This window comes from Culex pipiens, chromosome 3 (genome assembly GCF_016801865.2).
Source record: "Culex pipiens pallens isolate TS chromosome 3, TS_CPP_V2, whole genome shotgun sequence".
NCBI lineage: Eukaryota > Metazoa > Arthropoda > Insecta > Diptera > Culicidae > Culex > Culex pipiens.
In genome coordinates, this window is record NC_068939.1 from 3,684,347 (window position 1) to 3,709,047 (window position 24,701).

At 40.7% G+C, this 24,701-nt stretch overlaps 4 protein-coding genes across 4 annotated transcripts; 2 read left to right on the forward strand and 2 right to left on the reverse strand.

Moving 5' to 3' along the window:
• Window positions 1-4,110: 4,110 nt before the first annotated feature.
• On the forward strand, window positions 4,111-5,557 carry LOC120417807 (zinc finger and BTB domain-containing protein 49-like). Its single transcript, XM_039580006.2, has 2 exons — window positions 4,111-4,150; window positions 4,212-5,557. The coding sequence occupies exons 1-2, from the start codon at window positions 4,111-4,113 to the stop codon at window positions 5,555-5,557; spliced, it is 1,386 nt and encodes a 461-aa protein (XP_039435940.1).
• A 3,238-nt stretch (window positions 5,558-8,795) lies between these two features.
• LOC120417837 (zinc finger protein 792-like) lies at window positions 8,796-10,377 on the forward strand. The gene has a single exon (XM_039580056.2). It carries the CDS (start codon window positions 8,798-8,800, stop codon window positions 10,358-10,360), a length of 1,563 nt encoding a protein of 520 aa, XP_039435990.2. The 5' UTR covers window positions 8,796-8,797; the 3' UTR covers window positions 10,361-10,377.
• A 3,760-nt stretch (window positions 10,378-14,137) lies between these two features.
• LOC120417809 (dolichyl-diphosphooligosaccharide--protein glycosyltransferase subunit 2) lies at window positions 14,138-16,605 on the reverse strand. Its single transcript, XM_039580008.2, has 2 exons — window positions 16,447-16,605; window positions 14,138-16,325 (listed from the first exon to the last, which is right to left on the reverse strand). The coding sequence occupies exons 1-2, from the start codon at window positions 16,457-16,459 to the stop codon at window positions 14,446-14,448; spliced, it is 1,893 nt and encodes a 630-aa protein (XP_039435942.1). The 5' UTR covers window positions 16,460-16,605; the 3' UTR covers window positions 14,138-14,445.
• An 888-nt stretch (window positions 16,606-17,493) lies between these two features.
• On the reverse strand, window positions 17,494-22,487 carry LOC120417801 (uncharacterized). The gene is made up of 2 exons (XM_039580000.2): window positions 20,345-22,487; window positions 17,494-20,204 (listed from the first exon to the last, which is right to left on the reverse strand). The coding sequence occupies exons 1-2, from the start codon at window positions 22,485-22,487 to the stop codon at window positions 17,494-17,496; spliced, it is 4,854 nt and encodes a 1,617-aa protein (XP_039435934.2).
• Window positions 22,488-24,701: the final 2,214 nt, after the last annotated feature.

Consider the following 24,701-nt stretch of genomic DNA (forward strand, 5'->3'; position numbering starts at 1 on the left):
GAAAATTAGAAAATTAGAAAATTAGAAAATTAGAAAATTAGAAAATTAGAAAATTAGAAAATTAGAAAATTAGAAAATAAGAAAATTAAAAAATTAGAAAATTAGAAAATTAGAAAATTAGAAAATTAGAAAATTAGAAAATTAGAAAATTAGAAAATTAGAAAATTAGAAAATTAGAAAATTAGAAAATTAGAAAATTAGAAAATTAGAAAATTAGAAAATTAGAAAATTAGAAAATTAGAAAATTAGAAAATTAGAAAATTAGAAAATTAGAAAATAAGAAAATTAGAAAATTAGAAAATTAGAAAATTAGAAAATTAGAAAATTAGAAAATTAGAAAATTAGAAAATTAGAAAATTAGAAAATTAGAAAATTAGAAAATTAGAAAATTAGAAAATTAGAAAATTAGAAAATTAGAAAATTAGAAAATTAGAAAATTAGAAAATTAGAAAATTAGAAAATTAGAAAATTAGAAAATTAGAAAATTAGAAAATTAGAAAATTAGAAAATTAGAAAATTAGAAAATAAGAAACAAAGAAAATTAAGAAAATTAGAAAATTAGAAAATTAGAAAATTAGAAAATTAGAAAATTAGAAAATTAGAAAATTAGAAAATTAGAAAATTAGAAAATTAGAAAATTAGAAAATTAGAAAATTAGAAAATTAGAAAATTAGAAAATTAGAAAATTAGAAAATTAGAAAATTAGAAAATTAGAAAATTAGAAAATTAGAAAATTAGAAAATTAGAAAATTAGAAAATTAGAAAATTAGAAAATTAGAAAATTAGAAAATTAGAAAATTAGAAAATTAGAAATTAGAAAATTAGAAAATTAGAAAATTAGAAAATTAGAAAATTAGAAAATTAGAAAATTAGAAAATTAGAAAATTAGAAAATTAGAAAATTAGAAAATTAGAAAATTAGAAAATTAGAAAATTAGAAAATTAGAAAATTAGAAAATTAGAAAATTAGAAAATTAGAAAATTAGAAAATTAGAAAATTAGAAAATTAGAAAATTAGAAAATTAGAAAATTAGAAAATTAGAAAATAAGAAAATAAGAAAATTAGAAAATAAGAAAATTAGAAAATTAGAAAATTAGAAAATTAGAAAATTAGAAAATTAGAAAATTAGAAAATTAGAAAATTAGAAAATTAGAAAATTAGAAAATTAGAAAATTAGAAAATTAGAAAATAAGAAAATTAGAAAATTAGAAAATTAGAAAATTAGAAAATTAGAAAATAAGAAAATTAGAAAATTAGAAAATTAGAAAATTAGAAAATTAGAAAATTAGAAAATTAGAAAATTAGAAAATAAGAAAATTAGAAAATTAGAAAATTAGAAAATTAGAAAATTAGAAAATTAGAAAATTAGAAAATTAGAAAATTAGAAAATTAGAAAATTAGAAAATTAGAAAATTAGAAAATTAGAAAATAAGAAAATTAGAAAATTAGAAAATTAGAAAATTAGAAAATTAGAAAATTAGAAAATTAGAAAATTAGAAAATTAGAAAATTAGAAAATTAGAAAATTAGAAAATTAGAAAATTAGAAAATTAGAAAATTAGAAAATTAGAAAATTAGAAAATTAGAAAATTAGAAAATTAGAAAATTAGAAAATTAGAAAATCAGAAAATTAGAAAATTAGAAAATTAGAAAATTAGAAAATTAGAAAATTAGAAAATTAGAAAATTAGAAAATTAGAAAATTAGAAAATTAGAAAATTAGAAAATTAGAAAATTAGAAAATTAGAAAATTAGAAAATTAGAAAATTAGAAAATTAGAAAATTAGAAAATTAGAAAATTAGAAAATTAGAAAATTAGAAAATTAGAAAATTAGAAAATTAGAAAATTAGAAAATTAGAAAATTAGAAAATTAGAAAATTAGAAAATTAGAAAATTAGAAAATTAGAAAATTAGAAAATTAGAAAATTAGAAAATTAGAAAATTAGAAAATTAGAAAATTAGAAAATTAGAAAATTAGAAAATTAGAAAATTAGAAAATTAGAAAATTAGAAAATTAGAAAATTAGAAAATTAGAAAATTAGAAAATTAGAAAATTAGAAAATTAGAAAATTAGAAAATTAGAAAATTAGAAAATTAGAAAATTAGAAAATTAGAAAATGAGAAAATTAGAAAATTAGAAAATTAAAAAAATTAGAAAATTAGAAAATTAAAAAATTAAAAACTAAGAAAATTAGAAAATTAGAAAATTCGAAAATTAGAAAATAAGAAAATTAGAAAATAAGAAAATTAGAAAATAAGAAAATAACAAAATTTAAAATAAGGATATTAGAAAATTTGAAAATTTGAAAATTATAACACTACAAAATCAGAAAATTAGAAAATGTCATAATTAGAATGCTAGAAAATTTCAAAATAAGGAAATATAAAAATAATTTATAAAATTGAAAAATCAAAGATTAGAAAATTCGACAACTAGACAATTAAAAACTAAGAAAATCCAAAAATAACAATAATTTTTTTTTTATTTCAAAAAATCTAAAATTAAAAATTATTGGAGAGGAAGGTTACGAAATCTCCTTAAACATTCTCCATGACGTTTCGCGTATACAGTTGTTGATTTATTGTGGTTAGTGGTCACAAATAGTTCGTTGAAAGCGAGATAATATTTTTTGAATACTTAAGGCAAGAGCTTAAGGATCCCATTTTTCACGAGAAGAATGTTGAATTAACAACTGCTTATATTTCATTCACTTTTTGGCAACTTCAACTTTTGCTTCAATCGCGAAAAAATGAGTAATATCAGTAACAACTTTTCAAAAGGGCGAATCCCTCAGATGTAAACAAACTGAGTTTTTGTCAGAATCATATAAAGCGAACAAAACTGATTCTAAAACACCCTCCATCATCTCAAAATTCCGAAAATACGTAGTTTTACAAGCAAAAAACAAAAGGGCTAATCAACGACATCAATCAAAACAAACCAAATTGAGTTTTCGCCCTTGTGTTTTCACCCAATCACGAGGGGCGAATTTAGTGTTTTCTGCAAGTTCCGACGTATATTTAGAAACACTAAATTTTCATTATAATTTAGTGAATTTTAACCTGACAATCCTCAAAATGGATCAAAATGTATGTTTCTGATGTCTCTGAACACAATTCCACAACAAACACAGATTTGTATGATCCTAAATACATAACTTATTAATTTCAATTATTGTAGTATCGGATCTGGTCTGGTTTCACAATCTAGATATGAAGGTCCATAATTTACTGGTTCTTGGAACATCCGGGGATTCTGGGTCGAGCAGTTGCAGGACAAAAAGTTAGTTTAGGAGGAATGCCGTACAAAATCATCGCCTCCGTAACCATTGAAGCTATGCAAAGATTGAGAAGGCAGGATGGTGTCGCGGGGTGGCCTAGTCGTCAGCTGCCATGTCTCCCACTTCCGGCGGGGACACCCCAAGGAACGTCACTTCAATATAGACCACATCGTCAAACCAACTTGCTACTTACGGTGTATCCTGGCTCAACGAGTCTTGGCCTGAATCGGACTCCTTATGAAGGCTTTCTAGACCAATTTTTTATCACTGAGGTTGCAAATATCACTGTATTATCACTGACTTTAATGTTTCACAATGATAAAATAGTTGTTTCACCACATTTTTCTTTAAAAACCCGAAAAATGAACAAAAAAACAAAAGGGCGAATCTGTTGTTTACTTTTGCTTTGTGGCGTAACCTGGCGGGCTAAACCGTTGTTTTGGTTGAGTGGGTGGCGAATACGATGGGGCGAAAATGGAGGCACGCTCTTCAAAAAGGCGTAATTTGTTTTTCTCAATTTTTAATAGCAAAAACACCTTAATTAATTTCAAATTGCTCTCTATGATGAAATTATTGCTATTTTCTATTACGTTTTGACAAAATTGATGGTTTTCATGCTTTTTTGTGGAAATAGGAATTGATCGAAATTGCAAAATTTTGAATGTTGATTTTCCCGAAACGGCAGGATCGTAGGTTGAATATTTAGTTTTTTTTGCGTAATCCTAGTTTGTTGTGTGATAAACAAAAACAAAAGTCTTCCAATTTTCTTGCGCGCGCGTTCAGTTTCGTATTTTGTCCGCAATTTTTTCACCAATTTTCCTTAAACTAGAATGGAAGAATCTCTCGAACTGGTGGACTCTTCGTCGGAAGGTAGATCTCGTCAACTTTTATTCATTAAAAACCATTAAAATGCGCTACTTTCTTCCAACAGCAACCGCAGACGAAGAAGAGGCCAGTTTGGTCTGCGACGAAGTCGATCTGCGGGATGTTTTGAGCACCGAAATTGAGATCAAAGAAGAGGAGGTCGAGCTGGACGAGGGAACGTTCCTTCCGGCTGATGATACTCCGGACCCGATCGGTGGCGACGCGGCTCGGTACGATGATAGTGAAACGGGTGCCTCGACGGCGTCTGCCGATGAAGCCGTTAGAAAGGAAGCATTGGAGTTTCGGAGTCGGAAGAGGAGGGGGAAGAAATCCGGCTCGTCGACAGAGTCAGCGGATGAAGTTGGTGGTAAAAAGAAGCGGAGGGCCAAACCAGCATTGACGGTGAAGAGTAAGAGGAAGCGAAGAAAACCTAAATTTGATGGATTGGTCATGCCACGGTTCGTTCCCGGAATGATGGTCCAGCGTAGTAAGAAGTACCTTTGTCTGGAGTGTGGCCAGCAGTTTGATTCGATATTTCGGTTTGCGACTCACACGAAACGGTGGCATTTGGCGGCGTTGCCACGATATCCACACTGTTGCTTCTACTGTCCGCGGAAGTTCCAGGGGAAAAGGGCCTTGCATCGGCACTTGCTGATTCACAGCCGGCTGGAGCCGTTGCGATGTCCCATTTGCCGCGGTACTTATCACTCGGCCTTTGGGATGGCCACCCATTTGGAAATTCATAAAGCTGAAGCTTTAACTGTTCAAAAGAAACCGGAAGTTACGCAGCAGAACTTTAAGAATTCAATCTACTCGAAAAATGTGACTCCCCTCGACAACGTTTGCTTCGTTTGTGGCGCGACGGAAGCCTCGGAAGATGACCTGAAGACTCACCTGAAGACCGCACACCAAGGAATGCTCCAGTGTAAAGCATGCTACGAAATGGTCCCAACCGCCGCGGAGTTGCTCGACCACGTCGACACGGTCCACAACAATCAGGCCGAGCTTACGTACTACCGCTGTCCGCTGCAGCACTGTAGCCGGTCCTTCCTCTCCGCCGCAGATGTGCGAAAACACTCGCAAGCTTGCGTCCCCCCGCCACCAAAGCCCGCAAGCCGCCCCCATTCCGGCACTCCGATGGTCTGTGACATCTGCGGGCTGACCTACTACGAGCTGGACCACTTTGTGACGCACATGCGCCTGCACGGGACGCTTTCGCGCGAGATTACCGGCTACGGCAACTGCAAGTTGTGCGCGTTTGTGGTGAAGAGTCCGGGCGAGCAGGCCCTTCACATGGTCCAGCGGCACGGGTACCGGGATCGGTTGGCGTCGCTGGTTGACGCGTACGGCAAGTTGAACATTGTGCCGCCGAAGGAGGTGGAGGAGTCTGGGGAGAGCAGTGACGGCGGTTGAGGCGGTGAGTTGCTAGTTTTAAATGTTGCTGTATTTTATGACTGAACGGAAATTAGTGTTTTACTCATCTAAAAACTATTCGAACCGCTCTGAAACTATTCAAAGAATCGTCTTCGTGGTAAACAATACGCAGTGGGCCTTGCTAATAAACACTACATACACAAAAAACGGTCAAGCCATTTAAGTTTAGAATTGATTTTTAAATAAATTAGAAAAAATAGTTTCTTGGAACTTCTTCTTAGCGCAAAAAATGTTGAGAATAGTTAACTACAACATTTTACAATAGTTTATTTATCAAAGGATGATCAGGACAATTTTACATAGGTTTATTTTTTGATATTTAAAATTTGGACTAAGGAATCGTGCAATAACTTTTAAATTTTTATGTTATTTTTGATTGTTTTTTTTTAATTCTATATTTTTTGTACAGTACTTGTCCGATAACTGGGCTGCAGCCCTCTTAAAAAGCAGTCAAACGTCAAAAAATAAATCGAAATTATTGAGGGGCCAGCGGATGCATAAAGCAAGTTCAACAAATTAGAAATCATATTTAAGGTTTTTTTTAAATGAAAAAAAAATTAAAAATAAAAAAAAAATTAGGTGGGCGTTGGAAACAAATTGAGGCAGCCTTAATTTTTACATTTTGTAGAGAACATGTTGAGCATCGTTGGTCCCCTCGTCATTTTTCGTTCAGCCGAGTTAGCGAGCAGCATTCAGGGACTGGGCTACGTTCTCAGCCCAGTTACCGAAAGATTTAAAATCTATAGATTTATGTTTTTTTTTATTTAAGTATTTTTGGATTTTTGAACCTGCGATTTTTTTAAATTTTTGCATGTGAAACTTTAAATTTTGAAATTTTGGATTTTTTTTTATTTTCAAGCTTATAAATTTTAGATTTTTTCAATAGAATTAAAAAAAATTTCGTAGATTTTTTGAATTTTTGATTACGTTGTTTTTTTTTTGTAAGTCAAAATTTAACTTTTTTCAAATTCCTTTGAACCTCTATTTTTTTTTTTTGAGTTCTTATGATGTTTGATTCAAGTTCCTTTGAATTTTACCAAAATTTTACAATATATTTTTTCAATGTGCAATGCAAAATATTTCTTTCTTTTTATTTCAAATTTTAAAATTGGAAGCTAAACATTTATTAAATCTTAAATTTAAGCAATTTGTTTTTTTTTTATAAATATTTGAACGTACGATTTTTTTAAAGAACTGGATAATTCTCCGGCTGAAAACTCTTTAATAAAGATAAAAAAAGTACGATTTTATTTATTTTGAAATTAAAAATTTGTAGAGCTTTAGAATTTTAAAATATATTTGTTTTCTTTTTTTCTCATTTTTTTTGCATTTTGTAGCATTTGTTGTTTGAAGTTTTTTTTTAGAAATGTTGATCTGAAAAATCTTTAAATTCTAAAATTATAGAAGAAATTTAAAATTTTTAGAATTTAAGATTTATGAAAATTCAGACCTATAATTTTTAAACATAACTCATTTATCCGAAGGCCTTGGCAAAATTTCACTTCAGATAATCGAATCACGATTTTTTTTTCGCTATCTTATTTCTGATTGTAGAGCTTTAGTATGACTTTAAACAACTCTAAAGTGATTTAGATTTTTTCAATCCAAGATAGCGGCCAAAATGGCAATGATGAAAATTAATATTGAAAAAAAAAAAAGATGCATTTTTTTATTTTCCCGGCAATAATCATTCAAATTCGATTAAAATGGGGTCGTAGAACTCGAATTTGAGGTTTAAAGTAAGAAAATTAAAAAAAAAAAAAGAAAAAAATGGTTTTGTTCGTGATTCGATTACAAACCTTCGGATAATCGAACTTCGGCTGAAAACTCTTTAATAAAGATAAAAAAAGTACGATTTTATTTATTTTGAAATTAAAAATTTGTAGAGCTTTAGAATTTTAAAATATATTTGTTTTCTTTTTTTCTCATTTTTTTTTTTGCATTTTGTAGCATTTGTTGTTTGATGTTTTTTTTTTAGAAATGTTGATCTGAAAAATCTTTAAATTCTAGAATTATAGAAGAAATTTAAAAATTTTAGAATTTAAGATTTATGAAAATTCAGACCTATAATTTTTGAAACATAACTCATTTATCCGAAGGCCTTGGCAAAATTTCACTTCAGATAATCGAATCACGATTTTTTTTTCGCTATCTTATTTCTGATTGTAGAGCTTTAGTATGACCATTAAACAACTCTAAAGTGATTTAGATTTTTTCAATCCTAGATGGCGGCCAAAATGGCAATGATGAAAATTAATATTGAAAAAAAAGATGCATTTTTATTTATTTTCCCGGCAATAATCATTCAAATTCGATTAAAATGGGGTCGTAGAACTCGAATTTGAGGTTTAAAGTAAGAAAATTAAAAAAAAAAGAAAAAAATGGTTTTGTTCGTGATTCGATTACAAACCTTCGGATAATCGAACTTCGGATAATCAAAACTTCGAAAAATTGAGTCTGGACTGTACATCAATTTTTTTAATTTCTTGATTTATTCGAATTTTCAGTTTTCAGTTTAGATTTTTTGTAATTTTATAATTTTTGAAATTAATATTAAGGCATTTCAATCAAAACATTTTTAGAAATTTTTGAAATTTCAGCTGTTCATGCACATATGAGCGAGTCCAGTTTTTTAATATTTCCTTGATCGTTTCTTTCAAAATGAGCTTCGGTCTTGCCGAACGAATTTGACCTTTTTGGTCTCTGTATATTGTTGCTTGCTCACCTTTATTTCAGTATTTATTAATTTGAAAATCCAAAAACACTTTATAAAAGCTGTAGGTAATTCATGATCAAAATTCTGATAATCCGGTAATAGAAAAGGGCCGAGAAAAGTTCTATGTGGGTACCTACTTTAGGTAAATTTAGCTTAGTTGCAACAAAACCATTTAATATTTTGTTAGCGTGTATTTTTGACAGCTACTAACATTCTATTATTTTTTGTTATTTTTGTAAATGTAAATGTTTTAGTTATTAAACAAAAGACGTTTTTTTCTAAGTTTTACTCAAAAATCAAACTATGCACCTTTTCACCAAAACGGTAATACAGTGCGTCGTTCCAAATTATCGTGTTTTCGCAAATGACAGAAACATTCGTGTTTACATTTTCGCGAGTGACACCGAATAACAAAAACGCCGAATTACGGCTGAAATGGTGCAACATTGAGTGCTGCAGGAAGATTTGGACACGACTTGGAGTTTGAACCGTTCGCCGACAACATGGAAGATCCGCCGGAAAATTCGGACGGCAACTCGATCGCAGCGGTTTCATCGGAGGATGATGAGGAAGTTCACGGAACAGAGCCGGAGTCGGAGGAGGACGAACTGGCCGGCGAATGGGAACAAGCGGAAGAGGAATACATTGGAGTTGATCCGCAGGAAACCCGGGACAGCCCAAACTTTGAGGGTTTCGCCGATTTGCTGAGCACGGAGATTGAGGTCAAAGAGGAGGAGATTGAAATCAAGGAAGAGGAGATTGAACTCGATCCCGATCTACTTCCGGGCGAGGACGAGGAGGGAGAGGATCCGTTTGGAGAAACGATGGGAGGCACTTCGACGGACACGGCCGATGAGGGGGAAGATGAACCGGCAAGAAAGCAACAGAAAGTGGGCAAGAATGTGCTGGTTAAGCTTCGGCAACCGGAACCGAAACGTAGGCCTGCTGTCCCGAAGGCGGCGATATATCCACAATTTGTTCCCGGTTTGATGGTCAAGCGCAACTCGAACCTGCAGTGCTTGGAATGTGGCCTGTGTTTCAATTCTCCGTATACTTTTGCAGCGCACCGGAAGCAGTTGCACGTTCAGCTGCCGGAATTTCTCCATGTGTGTTCGTACTGTAAGCGGAGGTTCAACGAGAGGGAGGATTTGCAGCGTCATTTACTGCACCACACTCGGATGGAAACGTTCCGTTGCTCGGTTTGCCACTTGGGCCTGAACTCTTCAAAAGCCCTCGTAGATCATTTGGTGAGGCATCGTGAGCAGGACGAGAATAGTTGTAATTTGTGCTTTAAGGTTTTCACCAGCCCAGAACAGCTGGAAGCGCATAACGTGGAACTGCACACAAAGTTGTCGAAGATCAGCAAAACCGTGTTGCCCTCGGATATTGTCTGCTTCGCTTGTGGCAAGATGGAAAAACACGCCAAGGACCTTCGCGTTCACATGCAACGGCACAAGGGTCAGGTCCGGTGCAAGGTTTGCAACAGCGCCCAACACAACATGGATAAACTGCACCAACACGTTACAAAGTTCCACCGAGATACCAGAAAGATGACCTACGACTGCTGTCCCAACTGCAGCGAAGTGCATCTCTCGCACCAGCAGATGATCGAACACAAAGAGAGCTGTCTCCTGCCACCTTCCCTGTACGGTCGCTTCCGGCTCGAGTGCCACATCTGCCAGCTGTCCTACTTTGACGTGGAACATTACGAAACCCACATGCGACTGCACGCCGCTCTCGGCCAAGAATCGGACCGCAAACCGTGCCGGCTGTGTTCCTTCTTCGCGAAAAACACCAGCGAGTACGCGCTGCACATGACCCGCGTGCACGGCTACCGTGACACGATCGACTCGCTGGAGCACGACTTTGACAACATGCCCGGACTCAAGTGCATCGCGCCAAAGTGTAAGCAAATTGCGATCAACTACCTGCCGGATGTGCGGGCGCAACCGGACCAGTGGAACCGCCTGCTGTGCACGTTTCAGCTGCCGATGTTCTTCAAGCCCAAGCCGACGTACCGGATTTGCAGCAACCATTTGGCGGTTTTCAATAGGTCGGCGGATTAGGGCGTGCTCTTTTGGTGGAATTGTTCAAATAAATGCAGCATTCTTAAATTGCGTTGTTTCCCTTGATGATTGGAGAACTGGGCACCCTGATATGATACATTCATACTAAAATTTGGAGGTCACATTAATTTAAGGCCGTTGGACCAAAAATCAGCGAAAATTTTTAAATTGTTCTTTATTGTGTGAAGTTTTAGATTGGTTTTCTATCAACAATTTAGAAGAAAAATGAAGTTAGTTCATTCATCAGTCAGTTTTGACTAGAGGAAATGTAGAGTTTTTTTTTGAAGGTCCTATAAGCTATTTTCTTTCATATGTTTATAGGACCATTTAAAAAAAAAACTCTAGAAATGTGTCTTCAAATTGAATTTTATCTTTTTTGAGAAGGGAAATTTTGCATGCATTTTCACTGTTTTAGAGTTTTTTAAATAAAGTACTCAAATTTTCACAAAATCCCGTATTTTCTCGAAAATATTCGAGTTTTTATAATTCGCAATATGGGTATCAAACAAAGGGCAAACTACTTCTGATATTGCACCAATATGAAGCCAATCCAGGTTTTTAAGCGAAAATGGCGTTCGAAAGGTGAACGCCCGAAATGTCAAAATCACGCAGTAGTACACGAAAAAAGTGTGCCATGGCATGACAGCCACATTTTTTTTCTAATGTTGGTGCTACTGCGCGATTTTGACATTTCGGACGTTCACCATTCCAACGCCATCTTCGCTTAAAAACCTGGAAATTGGAGTCGATACGGTACGCAGCCTAGGCGTACTATGTGAATATATATTATGCGCGTATGATATTCACGCTGATATTTGTTGGGAGCAGCTGTGGCTGAATGGTTACAGTGTTCGCTATGTAAGCGAATGGTTCTGGGTTCGATTCCCATCTGCTCCCATCGAGAAAGTTAAGGATATAGAAATACTTGAAATGCTGAATATGAACGAAAAATCAAAGTCGCTGCAGGTGGGGTTCGAACCCCCGTCCTTTGGATTGGTAAGCAAAAATGCTAACCACTAGGCCATTGCGACTTGGTGAGCTTAGACTGGAATTAGGAATACTGTTACAACCAACCCGCAACGCCTTTCGAGGCCTTCCTAGGGTTCTACCTCTCCTACTAACATTGAGTCCAAAACCTCCCTAAAAACATCTATACCACTAAGGTGACGTAGGGGTCCTTGCGCACTTTAGATAGGTGTTTACTAACGATCCTTCCCATCCCAAAGGATAGCTTGGACCCGGCCAGGACCCTCTTATGCCCTGGGTTGTATTACACACTCATCAAAAGATGAAGACATGGTATCTCCCGTGTTGGAATATTGTTCCGGATGAGGGTCTCATACAACCACACCAAACAGTGGGATAAGCGTTGTGGAGCCTTCCGGTGGTGGGGCGTCCTCCAAATGCTAATGCTAATGATATTCACGCTGATATTTGTTACGATATTATGCGCGTATGATACGCCGTGTGCGATATACTCGAAGTGTTTAATCCCTAGGCATCAAACGATTGGAAGCATTCAAAATTTCGCTATACGTTTTTATGGAAATTTTAGTATTCAATTTTAACTGTTTTATAGAAATTTTTAGTATTCACTTCATGGGTATCAAACGATTTGAAATTTTAAATGTATTTTAACTGTTTTAGTGATTTTTGTAATACCGTTAAAACAAACAAACAAACATTCATCATTACAGCCTTTTGAAATGTTAGTCTTGTTTAAAAAAAATTAAAATAGTGTTTTCGAAAAGATCGGAAAATTTCACGAATGTTTCATATTTTAACAATGAAAATCGGACCATTAGTTGCTGAGATATCGACATTAGAAAATAGTTGGTTGTTTGGGTGAGACTTAGAAAACATAAATTTTCCTGTTTTTTAATCTTTGCATGACAATATCTCAGCAACTAAGTGTTGTATCAACAAAGTTCAAAAAAGCAAAATATAAATAAATTTCTCAGCTTTTCAAAAATATGTTTTTTCAATAGTGGGCAAACACTTATTTAAAAAAAATGAATAACTGTTACTATTTTCAAAAAAGATACCTGAAAATGACTATAACTTGGAAACGGTGCACTTTATGAAAAAATTTCTTAAGTAGTTACTTTTTGATTGTAAATTCGATTTAAAATCGAAAAATGAAGTTGAAAAAATTTTGCGACCAATATTTCGATTTTTTGAAAAAAGTCAGTATTGATTCAAAAATTCATAACTCGGTCAAAGATTTTTTGCCCGTTCTAGAAATTTCTGAAAAGTTGGCATTTGATGTCCCATAAAACATATAAAAAAGTGTTTTTTGCAAACCAACTTTTAGTGACAAAAAGTGAAATTAAAAATCACCAATTTTTTTACCGTGTATCATATTTTTCTAGTGTAGTCCTTATCCATACCTACAACTTTGCCCAAGACACCAAATCGATTAAAAAATTCCTTCAAAAGAAACAGATTTTAGAATTTTCATACATCATTTTTGTATGGACAGCTGCCAAATTTGTATGGAAAAGTAATGATGCAAAATGGCTTCTTTGGGCAAACCGAAGGCACAAAAAAAGTTTCAGCCAGATTAAAAAATACAGAAATTAAAATTAAGAGAGAAAGACCGGTTTCGTAGAGAATTGATCATTTTCAAATTTTGTCAAGTTAAAATTAAGATTTTCAAAATTAAAGATTTAAAAAAATGACTATATTTTATATTTAATAATGTAAAGATTTAATAATTCTGAAATTTAGAATTATTTTAATTATTAATTTCAAATTCAAGAATTTAAAATAATATGTAAAAAAAAACAAGAAAATTATTTTTGATTTATTGAATTCTAGATTTTTTTAATTTTTGATTTCTTTTTATTTTTTTTAGATAACTTTTCAATTGTTTTATAACTGGTTAATTGATTTTTTTTCTATTAATTTTTTTTTTCGCCAGAAATCGCTACAAAACTTAATTTAAAATAAAAATCTATTGCTAAGGCCGTTGATAATGTTTTTGTCCTGTTCAAAATTGTTATTTTTTCAAGAAATTTCATTTTTTTTTTTAAACTGAAAGCAATTTCGAATGCCTTTCTCTGTGTTGATAATTATTACGGTCTAGACTCGATTATCCGAAGGCCTTGGTGAAATTTTACATCGGAAGATCGAATCACAAAAAAATATGTTTTTTCGTTTCCTTATTTTTGATTGTTGAGTTTAAGTATGATCCCTAAACTACTCTAAAGTTACTCAGATTTTTTAAACCCAAGATGGCGACTGAAATGGCGGTGATGAAATATTGTTTAAAAACATTTTTAAATTTAATAGGCCATCATCCAGGCAAATTTAAATAAATTGGGTCACAGAACTCGATTTTGATGTTTAAAGTAAAAAAATAAAAAAATAGGAAAAAATATTTTTTGTTCATGATTCGATAATCTGAAGACTCAAACAAACCTTTGGATAATCCGGCTTAAGATAATCGAGTCTGGACTGTTGTTTTTTTTTTTAGAAATTTTAATGTACAGTTCAAAAAGTGTTTTTTTTCGCAAAATTCATTGTTTTACAAACTATATCGGTTTATTGAATATGAAACAACTGTTCTGATGTATGTAAAATGCATTTTGACGTTTAATTACAGCTCATAGAAGGCGTTTTCAACTCAAATCGAGTAATAAATAACTCAATAGGAAGTGAGCAAGCAAGTTTCTATCACAAAATTAACAAAATAAATTCCCCTGATTTCAATTTTATTTTTTGCCCTTATCCTTGATTTTGTCTATAGAAAAAATAATAATAAAAAAAAATAACTTTCCTTTTTTTTTATTCGTTGAATTTTTATTTCACTCAAACTATTCGCACATTGTCACGTAAAATGTCGCATTTTGCCTGCGCGCAATCTTCTTCTGACTTCTTCTTCCTTTTTGCTCTGCCTATCATCAGACTTTATTTCCACTAAAACTGAAAATATTGGACTTTATTTTTGCTTCTGCACAAATCCTCCTGTGCCAATCGACGCTATTTGGTGAACAAACTCTTCCCTCCCTCTCCTTTTGTGTCCGCTGCTGCTCGAGGGAATGTTGTTGTTGTTGTGTGCTTAAAAACTGCTGAGATCCCGCTTACTTCTCCGTGGCTCGTCCGGCGATGGACCGCAGTAGCCGGTTCCCGCAGAAGAAGGTGACGAGCGCGAGGGGAATGAGGTAGCGCAGCGTTTCGAACATGTTCAGCTTGAGCCAGAACACGCCAAACAGGGCCAGGATGGCGCCGAGACCGAGGTGGAATCCGACGGCGCTAAGGGAGAACGGGAAGTTGCTGACGTTGGTGCGCAGTTTGGCCCACAGGATGAAGAGCAGGGCGAGCGGGGCGATGCAGAGCCCGGTGAAGAGGTCGGACACGACGCGAGGGGGGCGCTTTTCCGGGACGCGGAACTGGTGGATGATTTCCGGGCGGGGTTTGCGGGCGGTGTTGTCGGATTCTTTGGGGGAATCGCTGGCGAACTTGATGTTGACATCGGCGACGAGCCACTTGAAGGAGTTGGAAATGAGGGCGTCGCCGACGATCAGTTCGATCGAGTAGGTGCCGCTCTTGTAGCCAAAGTCAGCGCTGCGTGCGCCGACGTCCATCTCGAATTTGTACGCCTTGGAGGAGTCTGCTTCGGCGACGAAGATAATCTCCTGGCCGGTGGCCTTGTTCCGGAGCAGAACGAACGCCTGGTGCACGTTCAGGGGCTTTCCGCTGGATTCGTCGACGAGCTGCGTGCGGAGGACGATCTTTTGCTGCGAGTCGGCGGCCAGTTCCGTGTCGAGTTTCTTGGAGAAGGTCACCGAGTGCTTCTTGACGGCCGACGTGCTGTCCGAATCGCCGACGCCAATCTCCAACGAAGCGACCTTCACCTTGCCGAGGACGTTGATTTTCAGGTTCTGCTTGTAGCTGCCGGTTTCGATGTCGACCTTGTACTGACCGCGAGCCGGGTTGAGGGCCTTCAGGTTGTAGATGAACACGGTCGGGTCGGAATTGGTCGGAACCAGGTTGACCTTGCTGGCGAGGGCTTCGTTGGTGGTCTTGGATGTGATCGTGGTGCTGACGACGGCCAGGGCAGGACTCAACGGCTTACCGAGCAGGTCGCTAATCTTCACGCCAAGAACCGGCGATTCCGGCTGCAGCTGGCCATTTCCAGACAACGCAATGCAAACGGGAGCGATCGTCTTTTCCGCCGTCAAAGTGTTCAACGCTTCCAGCAAGATGCTGACTCCTTTCGGGGTTTGAACCGACGTGCGCGACAGGAAGTAGGTGGCAAACTTGACCGCCTGCTCAGCGTTGATCGGAACCGGCTTCTTCAAACTCGACGCCAACTTAAACGCGCTGTTCACAACCAAAGCCGTAATGCTCAAACCGCCCTCAAACTGCAGCATCTTCCCATCGACCTCGTCAGCCTGCACAAAAGCTTCCTCAACCCGGTCAAACGCAAACGCACCAGCAGTTCCAATCTCCGCCGCAACCGCAAATCCATGTCCCAAGCTGTTCAACGTATCGTCCTTCTTCAGCAACGCCTGCAGATTCTTCCCGACCTGCGCCTTAACCGCGTCATCAATCGCCAGCCCAAGCGCCTTGGCCGCAAACAGATTAAAGTAAATCTCCTGCGCCGACCCGGCATCCTTCGCCAGCGACCCCTTCACCGCGTCCTTCACCTTACCCGCGATCGCCTCCTTGCAGGCCAGATTCTTCCACGCCCCCGCCAGATAAAAGTTCCGCTCAAAGTCGTTCAGCTTTGACTCGCCGTAAACGGCCACCAGCCGCTTGCACGCCTCCGCCGTCTTATCCGCCGCGGACAGTCCTCCGCTGGCCGTGGAAAAGTAAACCGCCTGCAGGTCGGTCGATTTCAGCCCCTCGGCGAAAATCTTCCCGTACCGGTCCTGGTCCTGCGCCGTAATGTACTTGGACACGGTCCGCGCGGACAGGGCCACCGAGGCCAAACAGCCGGCCACCAGCAGCAAAAGTGCTGTGAAGAAGAAAAAAGGGAAGACATTTTTTTCGTGTCACGAAGCCGGTTTTTCAAAACAGCTTTTCTCGAGCAATCCCGGCATAAAACGGGACAAATTCAGCACCAAACCGAAACTCACCTATGGCTTTCATGTTTTTGGTAATTTTACACCCACCAAACACTCAAATAAATCGGTAAAAAGGCTCGATTTGTGCAGAAAGGTTGACCGGTTCAAGTTGTTCCTGCTCCACCGCCGCGGACACGTCAGACAGCAAACGTTGTTCGATCGGGAGGAGGACAGGGAGAGCAAGAAGAAGAACACGAACGTTTGACAACTGCAGTAAAGGAAGATGTCTGTGCTAGCAGTTTGGAAATGTCTGCGTCGGGTGTTGTTATGGCTGTTATGCAAAGAGAGCTCCGAGGGGAAGAACACTTGTTTTGATTTGTTTTAATAAAAAAATGCTAATTTTAATGCTAATTTTGTCATAATCAAACTAATTCACTAATTCAGTTTATTGAGCCCTAAAATTAAGCTTGAATTGGTGATATTATTGTTCACAGCGATATAGCTTATTTTGCTGAGTACAATAAAACTTTGTACGACCACATAAAGGGTTTAAAATGTTTTTTTTTTTAATTGAAAAATTAACTTCGCATACTAACATAAAATTAAACTAGCGTCATTTTCTTGTCAAATTAAAACAAACTTCTGACAATTATGTCTAGAGTTTTTTTAATAGGTCCTAGAAAAATAAGAAACACAATAGCTTATAGGTCCTTTTCAAATAAAACTCTAGATGTGTAGTTTTATGAGTCCGAATCATGAGATGGGCTTTATGTAGGTATTAAAAAATATAAATTCAAAATATTGTTTAACCCTTTACTACCTGTCCCTTGCGATTTAGTGGACTGTAACTTTTTCTCGGGGTAGATTCGGATTCGCGCGGAACGGTTAAAAATCGGTCTTTCCAAAGGCAAGCAAAAACGCGTCTTTCTTCTCTTGACAATGGAGCTTAACTGTTTTTATTTGATCGGCTCAAAAACTAAACTAGTGTGTGTGTTCTCTCTCCCTCTCTCTGGCCGCTGCAGCACAGGGTGTGCCACAAGCTCGTCGTTGCGGTGCGCGCTAGGGGTGCGCAAGTCACCTAACATCCTACGCGTCGTTGAAATGACGATTTCAAATCTCCTACTCCAGCGGCAACAGACAGATCTCTGTGACCGCCCGCTTGAACTCTCCTCCGTTGGCCGTCTTCACCGTGACAACGCGTGTCACGCCGTCGTCTCCCGGGTGGGTTGCCACAATCCGACCGAGTGGCCACTGCAGTGGCGGTGCGTTGTGGTCAACCAGCAGCACCAGCGAGCCCTCCTTGATCTGCTTCGTCTTCAACCACTTCGTTCGCTGCTGAAGTTCAGGTAGATATTCAGCCGTCCAGCGTTTCCAAAAATGCTGCAGCATGGTTTGCACCAGCTGCCATCTCGAGAGCCGATTCTCCTTCAGGTCGGTGTAGTCCGGCTCAGCCACGGCCTGCATCTCGCGCCCGATGAGGAAGTGTGCAGGAGTGATAGCTGTGTAATCGTTGGGGTCATCTGAAACCGGCGCGAGGGGCCGGGAGTTCAGCACAGCTTCAATCTGCGTTAACGTCGTGTACAGCTCTTCGTACGACAGCTTCCGGTCACCGACGATCCTCTTGAGGTGGTGCTTGACCTGCTTCACGCCGGCCTCCCAAATGCCGCCGAAGTGCGGGCTTCGCGGCGGAATGAACGACCATTCAATCCCCTTGTCGGTGCAGTAGCTGGCGATCTTCTTGGTGGCGCGCTGATCCTGGAGCAGCCGCCACAGCTCGTTCAGCTCGTTCTTGGCTCCCGCGAAGTTTGTTGCATTGTCCGACCGCATCGTTCTCGGACATCCACGTCGGCTTGTGAAGCGTCTCAAGGCCGCCAGGAACGCGTCCGTCGTCAGGTCGGAAACCAGCTCGAGGTGTATGGCACGGGTCTGCATACACACAAAGAGGCTCACGTAGGCCTTCGTGACCTGCGGCTTGCGAGTTGCGGAAGACGACTTAATCCAAAAAGGTCCGGCGTAGTCCACTCCGGTGGTCGAGAAGACCGGAGCAGGTCGAATGCGGTACGATGGCAGATCGCCCATCATCTGCGTCGTCTTCAGTGGGTTCGCCTTGAAGCACCTTACGCAGTTCCGGATTACCTTGCGGATCGTGTTCTTGACGTTCAGTGGCCAGTAGCGCTGTCGGACGATCGCAAGCAGCCCCTTCTGGCCGATGTGCAGGTTGTCCAGGTGCAGCTCTCGGACGAGAGCTTCGGTGATCGGGTGTTTGGCCGGCAGCAGCATCTGGTGACGGCTATCGTACGGAATAACGGCTCGCTTGATCCGTCCTCCAACTCGCAATATGCCGTCCTCGGAGTCCAAGAACGCATTCAGTCCGCACAGCCGGTGTTTCGTTTCCGCGCCGTCCATAAGCGCGAGAATCTCTGGTTGGAACGTTTCACGCTGGACCAGTCGCACGATCACGAGCGTTGCAGCTCGCGTCTCCTTGTCAAACATCGGGAATCGTTCAACAGGAACAGTCATCGCCAGTGCAACACCGGCTCGCATCTCCGGCAGCTCCTCGTCCGGAATCTCGAGTTCGTCTCCAGTCTCGACAACGGGGGTGCGTGGCGGGCCCCGCCACCACTTCTTGGACGTCATCAGCTTCTTCGGGCGGACTCCTCTCGAGATCAGGTCGGCCGGGTTCTCTTCTGACGGAATGTAGTGCCAAAAGAAGTTTTCCGTCAATCGCTGAATCTCGCTCACCCGATTCGAGACGAATGTCTGCAGCAGATGCGGGAGTTTCCTGAGCCACGCGAGCACAATCTTCGAATCGCTCCAGAGGTGGACCGCAGCAAACTTCAGTTCCGTCGCGCTCAGAAACTTGACTACCATCCTTGCGAGCAGCAGTGCTGCCAGTAGCTCGGCTCGCGGGGTCGAGATGGCCTTTTCCTTCGCCTTGCGCTTCTTCGGTAGGATGCGAGACTTGCTGTAGATGAGTCGCATCTCGGTTTTCCCGTCGGCGAAGAAGCCTTCCACATGCAGACAAGCCCCGTACGCCAGGTCGGACGCGTCGGCGTATCCGTGCAGCTCCAACTTGAGTGCTCCCTTCCAGGAGATCCACCTTGGCAACCGCACCTCCCTCAGAGCGGTCATTTCGATGCGGAAGTTCCGCCACTTTGAGCCGACGTCAGGTGGAACCGGGTCGTCCCACTCAATCTGCAACTCGCCGACCTCTCGCAGAATTAGCTTCACGTAGGTGATCACAGGGCCAAAGAATCCCAGCGGGTCGAATATCTTGGCCAGCTGACTCAAGAGCTTCCTCCGGGTCATCTCGTCCAGTTCGTCGAAATCAGGCACCGACACAGAGAACCAGTCCTCGATAGAGTTCCAGGTTACGCCCAGCGTCTTCACGGTTGTCTTCGCGTTGTCGTCGGTGACTTCGAACGAGTTTCCTCGCAGCTCTTCGGGGACTGCGCGCACAATGTCGGAATGGTTCGCGCACCACTTGTGAGCGCTGAAGCAGGCCTTCGCCAGCAGACCCGTCACTTCTCGTTGCAGCTCGCAAGCTTCTTCCAGCGTATCGGCACCCGTCAGGATGTCGTCCATGTATGTCCCCTTCTCAACGACTTCGGCAGCCCTCGGGAACTCGTCTTGGTGGTCGGCCGCAGCTTGCTTGAGCGCCATTGTCGCCTGGAACGGCGAGGGTCCCAGGCCGTACGTCACAGTCTGCAGTTCCCAGACGCTCAGCAGATCGTTCCGATCGTACCGCCAGAAAATGCGCTGGTACTTCGTGTCCTCGGGATGCACGCCCACCTGGCGGAACATCTTGGGAATGTCCAGCGTAAGACATACTGCAATCCCCGGAAGCGGAGCAGAATCGCGGTGAGGTCGTTCTGCACTGTTGGCCCAGTCATCAGAACGTCGTTGATCGAGACGCCGTTCGATGTCCTTGCTGACCCGTCGAATACGACTCGCAGTTTCGTCGTCGTACTGGTGGGCCTCAGCACACAGTGGTGTGGCAAGTAGAAACCTGCTCCCGGATCTTCGTTTGGCTTCTCCTCGATCTCTCGCATGTGCCCGAGCTGCGCATACTCCCGGATGAACTGCGAGTACTGCTCCTTCAGTTCCGGTTGCTTGTCCAGCTTCCGTTCGAGCGCAAGAAAGCGCCGCAGCGCCATCTCCCGTGAATCGCCCAGCTCCAGCTTCCGCTCGTTAAAGGGGTGCCGCACAACGTACCGTCCTTCCTCGTTTCGTTCGTGTGTGCGCCGGAAGTGCTCCAGACACACCTCGTCATCAGCCGTCGCCGATGGGCGAAACTCGTCGCAGGCCTCCACCTTGTAGAAGCTCTTCAGCAGCTCGATGAGCGGCTCGTCGTCTGCGGTCTGGCAAAAAGTACGCGCGACGACCGGTGCGTCGCTAGCGACCACTCCTCCAGCGATCCATCCCAGTTTCGTGTTTCTCAGCACTGGCAGGTTCGGGCCGAGCTCGAGTCGGTCATCCTCCAGCAGAGTCCAGAAGTATTCGGCGCCGATCAGCATGTCGACGCGTCCTCGCCTGTTGAACGTCGGGTCGGCCAGCGCCATCTCGTTCGTGATGGGCCAGTTCGTGACATCAAAAGATTTCACCGGCAGGTCACCGGTGATCCGGGGGGTTACCAGCAGATCCAGGCTGGCCGAAAAGTCTCCGAGGCGAGACTTGACCGTCGTTCGCAGCTTACGGCAAATTCGAGTTTTATTGCCGTTCAGGCCACTGACCGTGAAGTCAGCGCGAGTCGTTCTTAGCGAGAGGAGGTTGGCGAAACGGTCCGTCACGAAGTTCATCTGCGAGGCAGAATCCAACAGCACTCGGCACGGGTAGGGAGTGCTGCCCACGCCGTCGACCAAGACAACGGCAGTCGAGAGGAGGGTTTGCTTGTCGGCGCTAACGGCACTTGCGCACAGCGTCGTAGACGTTCCTGCTGGGGTGCTGGTCACCTGGTTTCCGGACTTCACGACTGGTGTCGTGACTTCTGCTGGTTTCGTGGAAGTCGCACTGCTGGAGGTCTGGCTTGACGTGTCCTCGGTATGGAGCAACGTGTGGTGCTTTCGTCCGCACTCCTGGCACGTCCTCGACGAACACGCCCTGGTTCGATGGCCTCTTGCAAGGCAGTTGAAACAGGCTCCGCACTTCTTCAGTACTTCGTACTTGTCACTCACACTCTTTTGCTTAAAAGCATCACACTTCCAGAGTTCATGGTTTGCCTTGCACACAGCGCACTTCAGTTCACTTTTCGTTTCACTTGTCACCAGCGTGTGGCTCCGCGCCACCGCTTTTGGTTTAGCACTCTCCGTCGCGGGCTTCGTGTCGAACTTCTCGTAGATCCGGCACTGCTCCTGCAGGAACTCCATCGTCGCGTCGTACGTCGACAGCACGTCTTTCTTCTGGCGAGCTTCCCAAGCGACCCGCAGCTTCTTGTCCATCTTCGCAGCGATCAGGTTCACGAGCATCTGTTCGCCGAGCCCAACGGCCAGCAAGTTCTGCTTCTTCAGCGCCTCCACGTTCTTGGTGCAGACGTTGATCATCTTCCGCATGTTGGTCGCGCTCTCTTGGCTGATCCTCGGCAGGTTGAACAGGTTGTCGACGTGCTTGTCTACGATTATGCGCTTGTCCTCGTACTGTTGTTTCAAGAGCAGCCAGGCGGCATCGTAGTCGTTATTGTCGATAATTTCTTGATCGATGATCCCCTCCGCCTTGTCGACCAGACAGCGCCGTAGATGGTACAGCTTCAGGGCCGGTTCTTCGTGCTGGTAACGGTTCATGATCGTGGTAAACATCGCTTTGAAGGAATATTCATACGACCCGTCGAAGGTCGGCAGCGGGACTTGCAACGCCGGAAGGTTGAGGCGCTCGGCTTGTCGGAGGACGACCGCAGACGCGTTCGGCACAGGAGCTGGAACCGGCTTCGTGGCACGCTCGATGAGTGTACTCAGCCTGACCGCCGTATCCGTGTACAGCGATTCGAACTCAACGTACTTTTCTTCGTGTTCCGTACGTAGATTATCCGAGAGAGGAAGCGCGTGAATCAAGTTTTGGAAAGTATTGTACTCGTCATAGCATCGCGTCACTATGTCCATCTGAATTTGCAAAAAGTGCATGTTTTCAATGTTCGGATTCGGTCTGGCAGCACTGTGTTCGAGAGCAGTGCGCACTCGGGTCAACGTCCCCTTCACGGCCCCTCTCTGATGAACCAACTTTTTTAGTTCTTCCTCCATTTTCCTGGCCTTTTCTTTCCTCTTCTGTGCTGCAATTTGCTCACTAATCGGTTTCACTGGTGTGCGTGGTATTTCTCTTCCTTTAGGTGGCGGCGTAAACACATTTCTCCACATTCTCTGCTTCCACCGTGCCCATTTTCACCACACAACCGCGACCCCAAATTCACCACACAGCCAGGCAGCGAACCCTGCCAACAGTTTTTCACCACCGACGCCGTCAATTCTGGAACTTTCCGTGCTGAGCACGCAGCCAGCAGAAATTCACCACCGACGCCGTGGAATTTTCCACTCTTCGCGGCTTTCACCGACACCCGTTCGCGGGTGTTCTTCTTTTTCACTGAATCGGAACCCACTGGGGGGCTTCCGTCGGGGGTTTTCAGAATCGGAAAGCCGTTGCTTCCGTCGGAACAGGAATCTTCCCGCTGGAATCTTCCTTCACTCTTCGTCACTAACACCCGCACGGCCACGGCACGAACGGACGCTCAATCTTTTCGGAATCACGGAACTTTTCCGCGAGAATCGCGTCGATTTCACCGATTTCCCGAATCCGGCTGCAGAAGGACCACGATGTCCCTTGCGATCTAGTGGACTGTAACTTTTCTCGGGGTAGATTCGGATTCGCGCGGAACGGTTAAAATCGGTCTTTCCAAAGTCAAGCAAAAACGCGTGTTTCTTCTCTTGACAATGGAGCTTAACTGTTTTTATTTGATCGGCTCAAAAACTAAAACTAGTGTGTGTGGTCTCTCTCCCTCACAGGGTGTGCCACAAGCTCGTCGTTGCGGTGCGCGCTAGGGGTGCGCAAGTCACCTAACACTACCCGAATTTTTCTATTTATTTTTATTTTTTCCGTGTTCAGGAGGTAATTTTGTGCAACTTTTGTTCTACGAACAATGTAACTTCACATGTTTTGCATTTTTCTTGTTTCATTTTTAATATTTTAATTTGAATTTATTTTGTTTGTCTGATTTCGGAAAATTCCTGATTTTAATTTTTGTAATTTTCTATTTGTATGAAACTTTGTCCATCGATTTCTTGTGTCCATTTTTTATCATTAGTTCCTCATACAAATTTGGGAGATGACATTAGAAAAGTGTTATAAAATAAAAACATATGAAAATTTGTATCTCGAAATAGCATTTTTCTGATCGCTTTGGTGTCTTCGGCAAAGTTGTAAGTTATAAGTAGGACAATTCAGAAAAAAAGTTACAGTAAAAACAACCTTTTTTACGAATAATCTTATTAGAAATTTAATCAGCCACTAATTTTTGGAAAAAATAAATGTTTTTTTTGCAAAAAATCGAAAATGCAAACACAAAAAAAAACTGAATGATAATGTGCACCGCTTTGAGCTATTGCCATTTTCTGTTTTCATCAAAATGTTGAAACTTTTTCGAATATTTTTTGCCCTTTGATTTTTTAAGCCGGTTTTAAAAGGGTGGTGGGGGGGATCAATTTAAAATTTGAAAAATATTTGCTACGACCTAAATTTTCATTGGAAAAACTTGTAAAGTCGATTGTAAACTATTTAGAATACATTGTATAACGTTTATTTATGCATGCTTTTTTTTATCAAAAAAGGGCTCTTAATTGCAAAATTTTGAATTTGGGACCACGGACGTTAAAATACGTAAAACATTAGAAAAAAAAAAATATTTTCTTAAAATCATTGATATTTTTTAATTTGTGAGAGGAACACTGCAACACAGTGCGGATTCGATTATATGAAGCCTCGATTTTCCAAAATTTCGATTATCCGAAGGTTCTTATGGGACATCGAATAACTGAATCATGAGCAAAAAATTATTTCTTTCGTATTTCTTTTCTTGCTTTCAGCATTAAACAACCAGTTCGGCAAGCCCATTTTAGTTAAAATTTGAATGGTTGATTGCTAATTAAATTACCACTTTAATTGTTTTTGAAAAATTGTATAATTGATTTGCAATCATTAGTTTTCAAGAAATTTTATATTTGACGAAAATAAAAATTTTAATGTATTCTACATCAAAAGTTCACTCAATATACATTTTTTTTTAAATATAGCCGAACATGCTAAACATGATTTCAACAGCGGAACACATTTAAAATCAATTTCAGCTG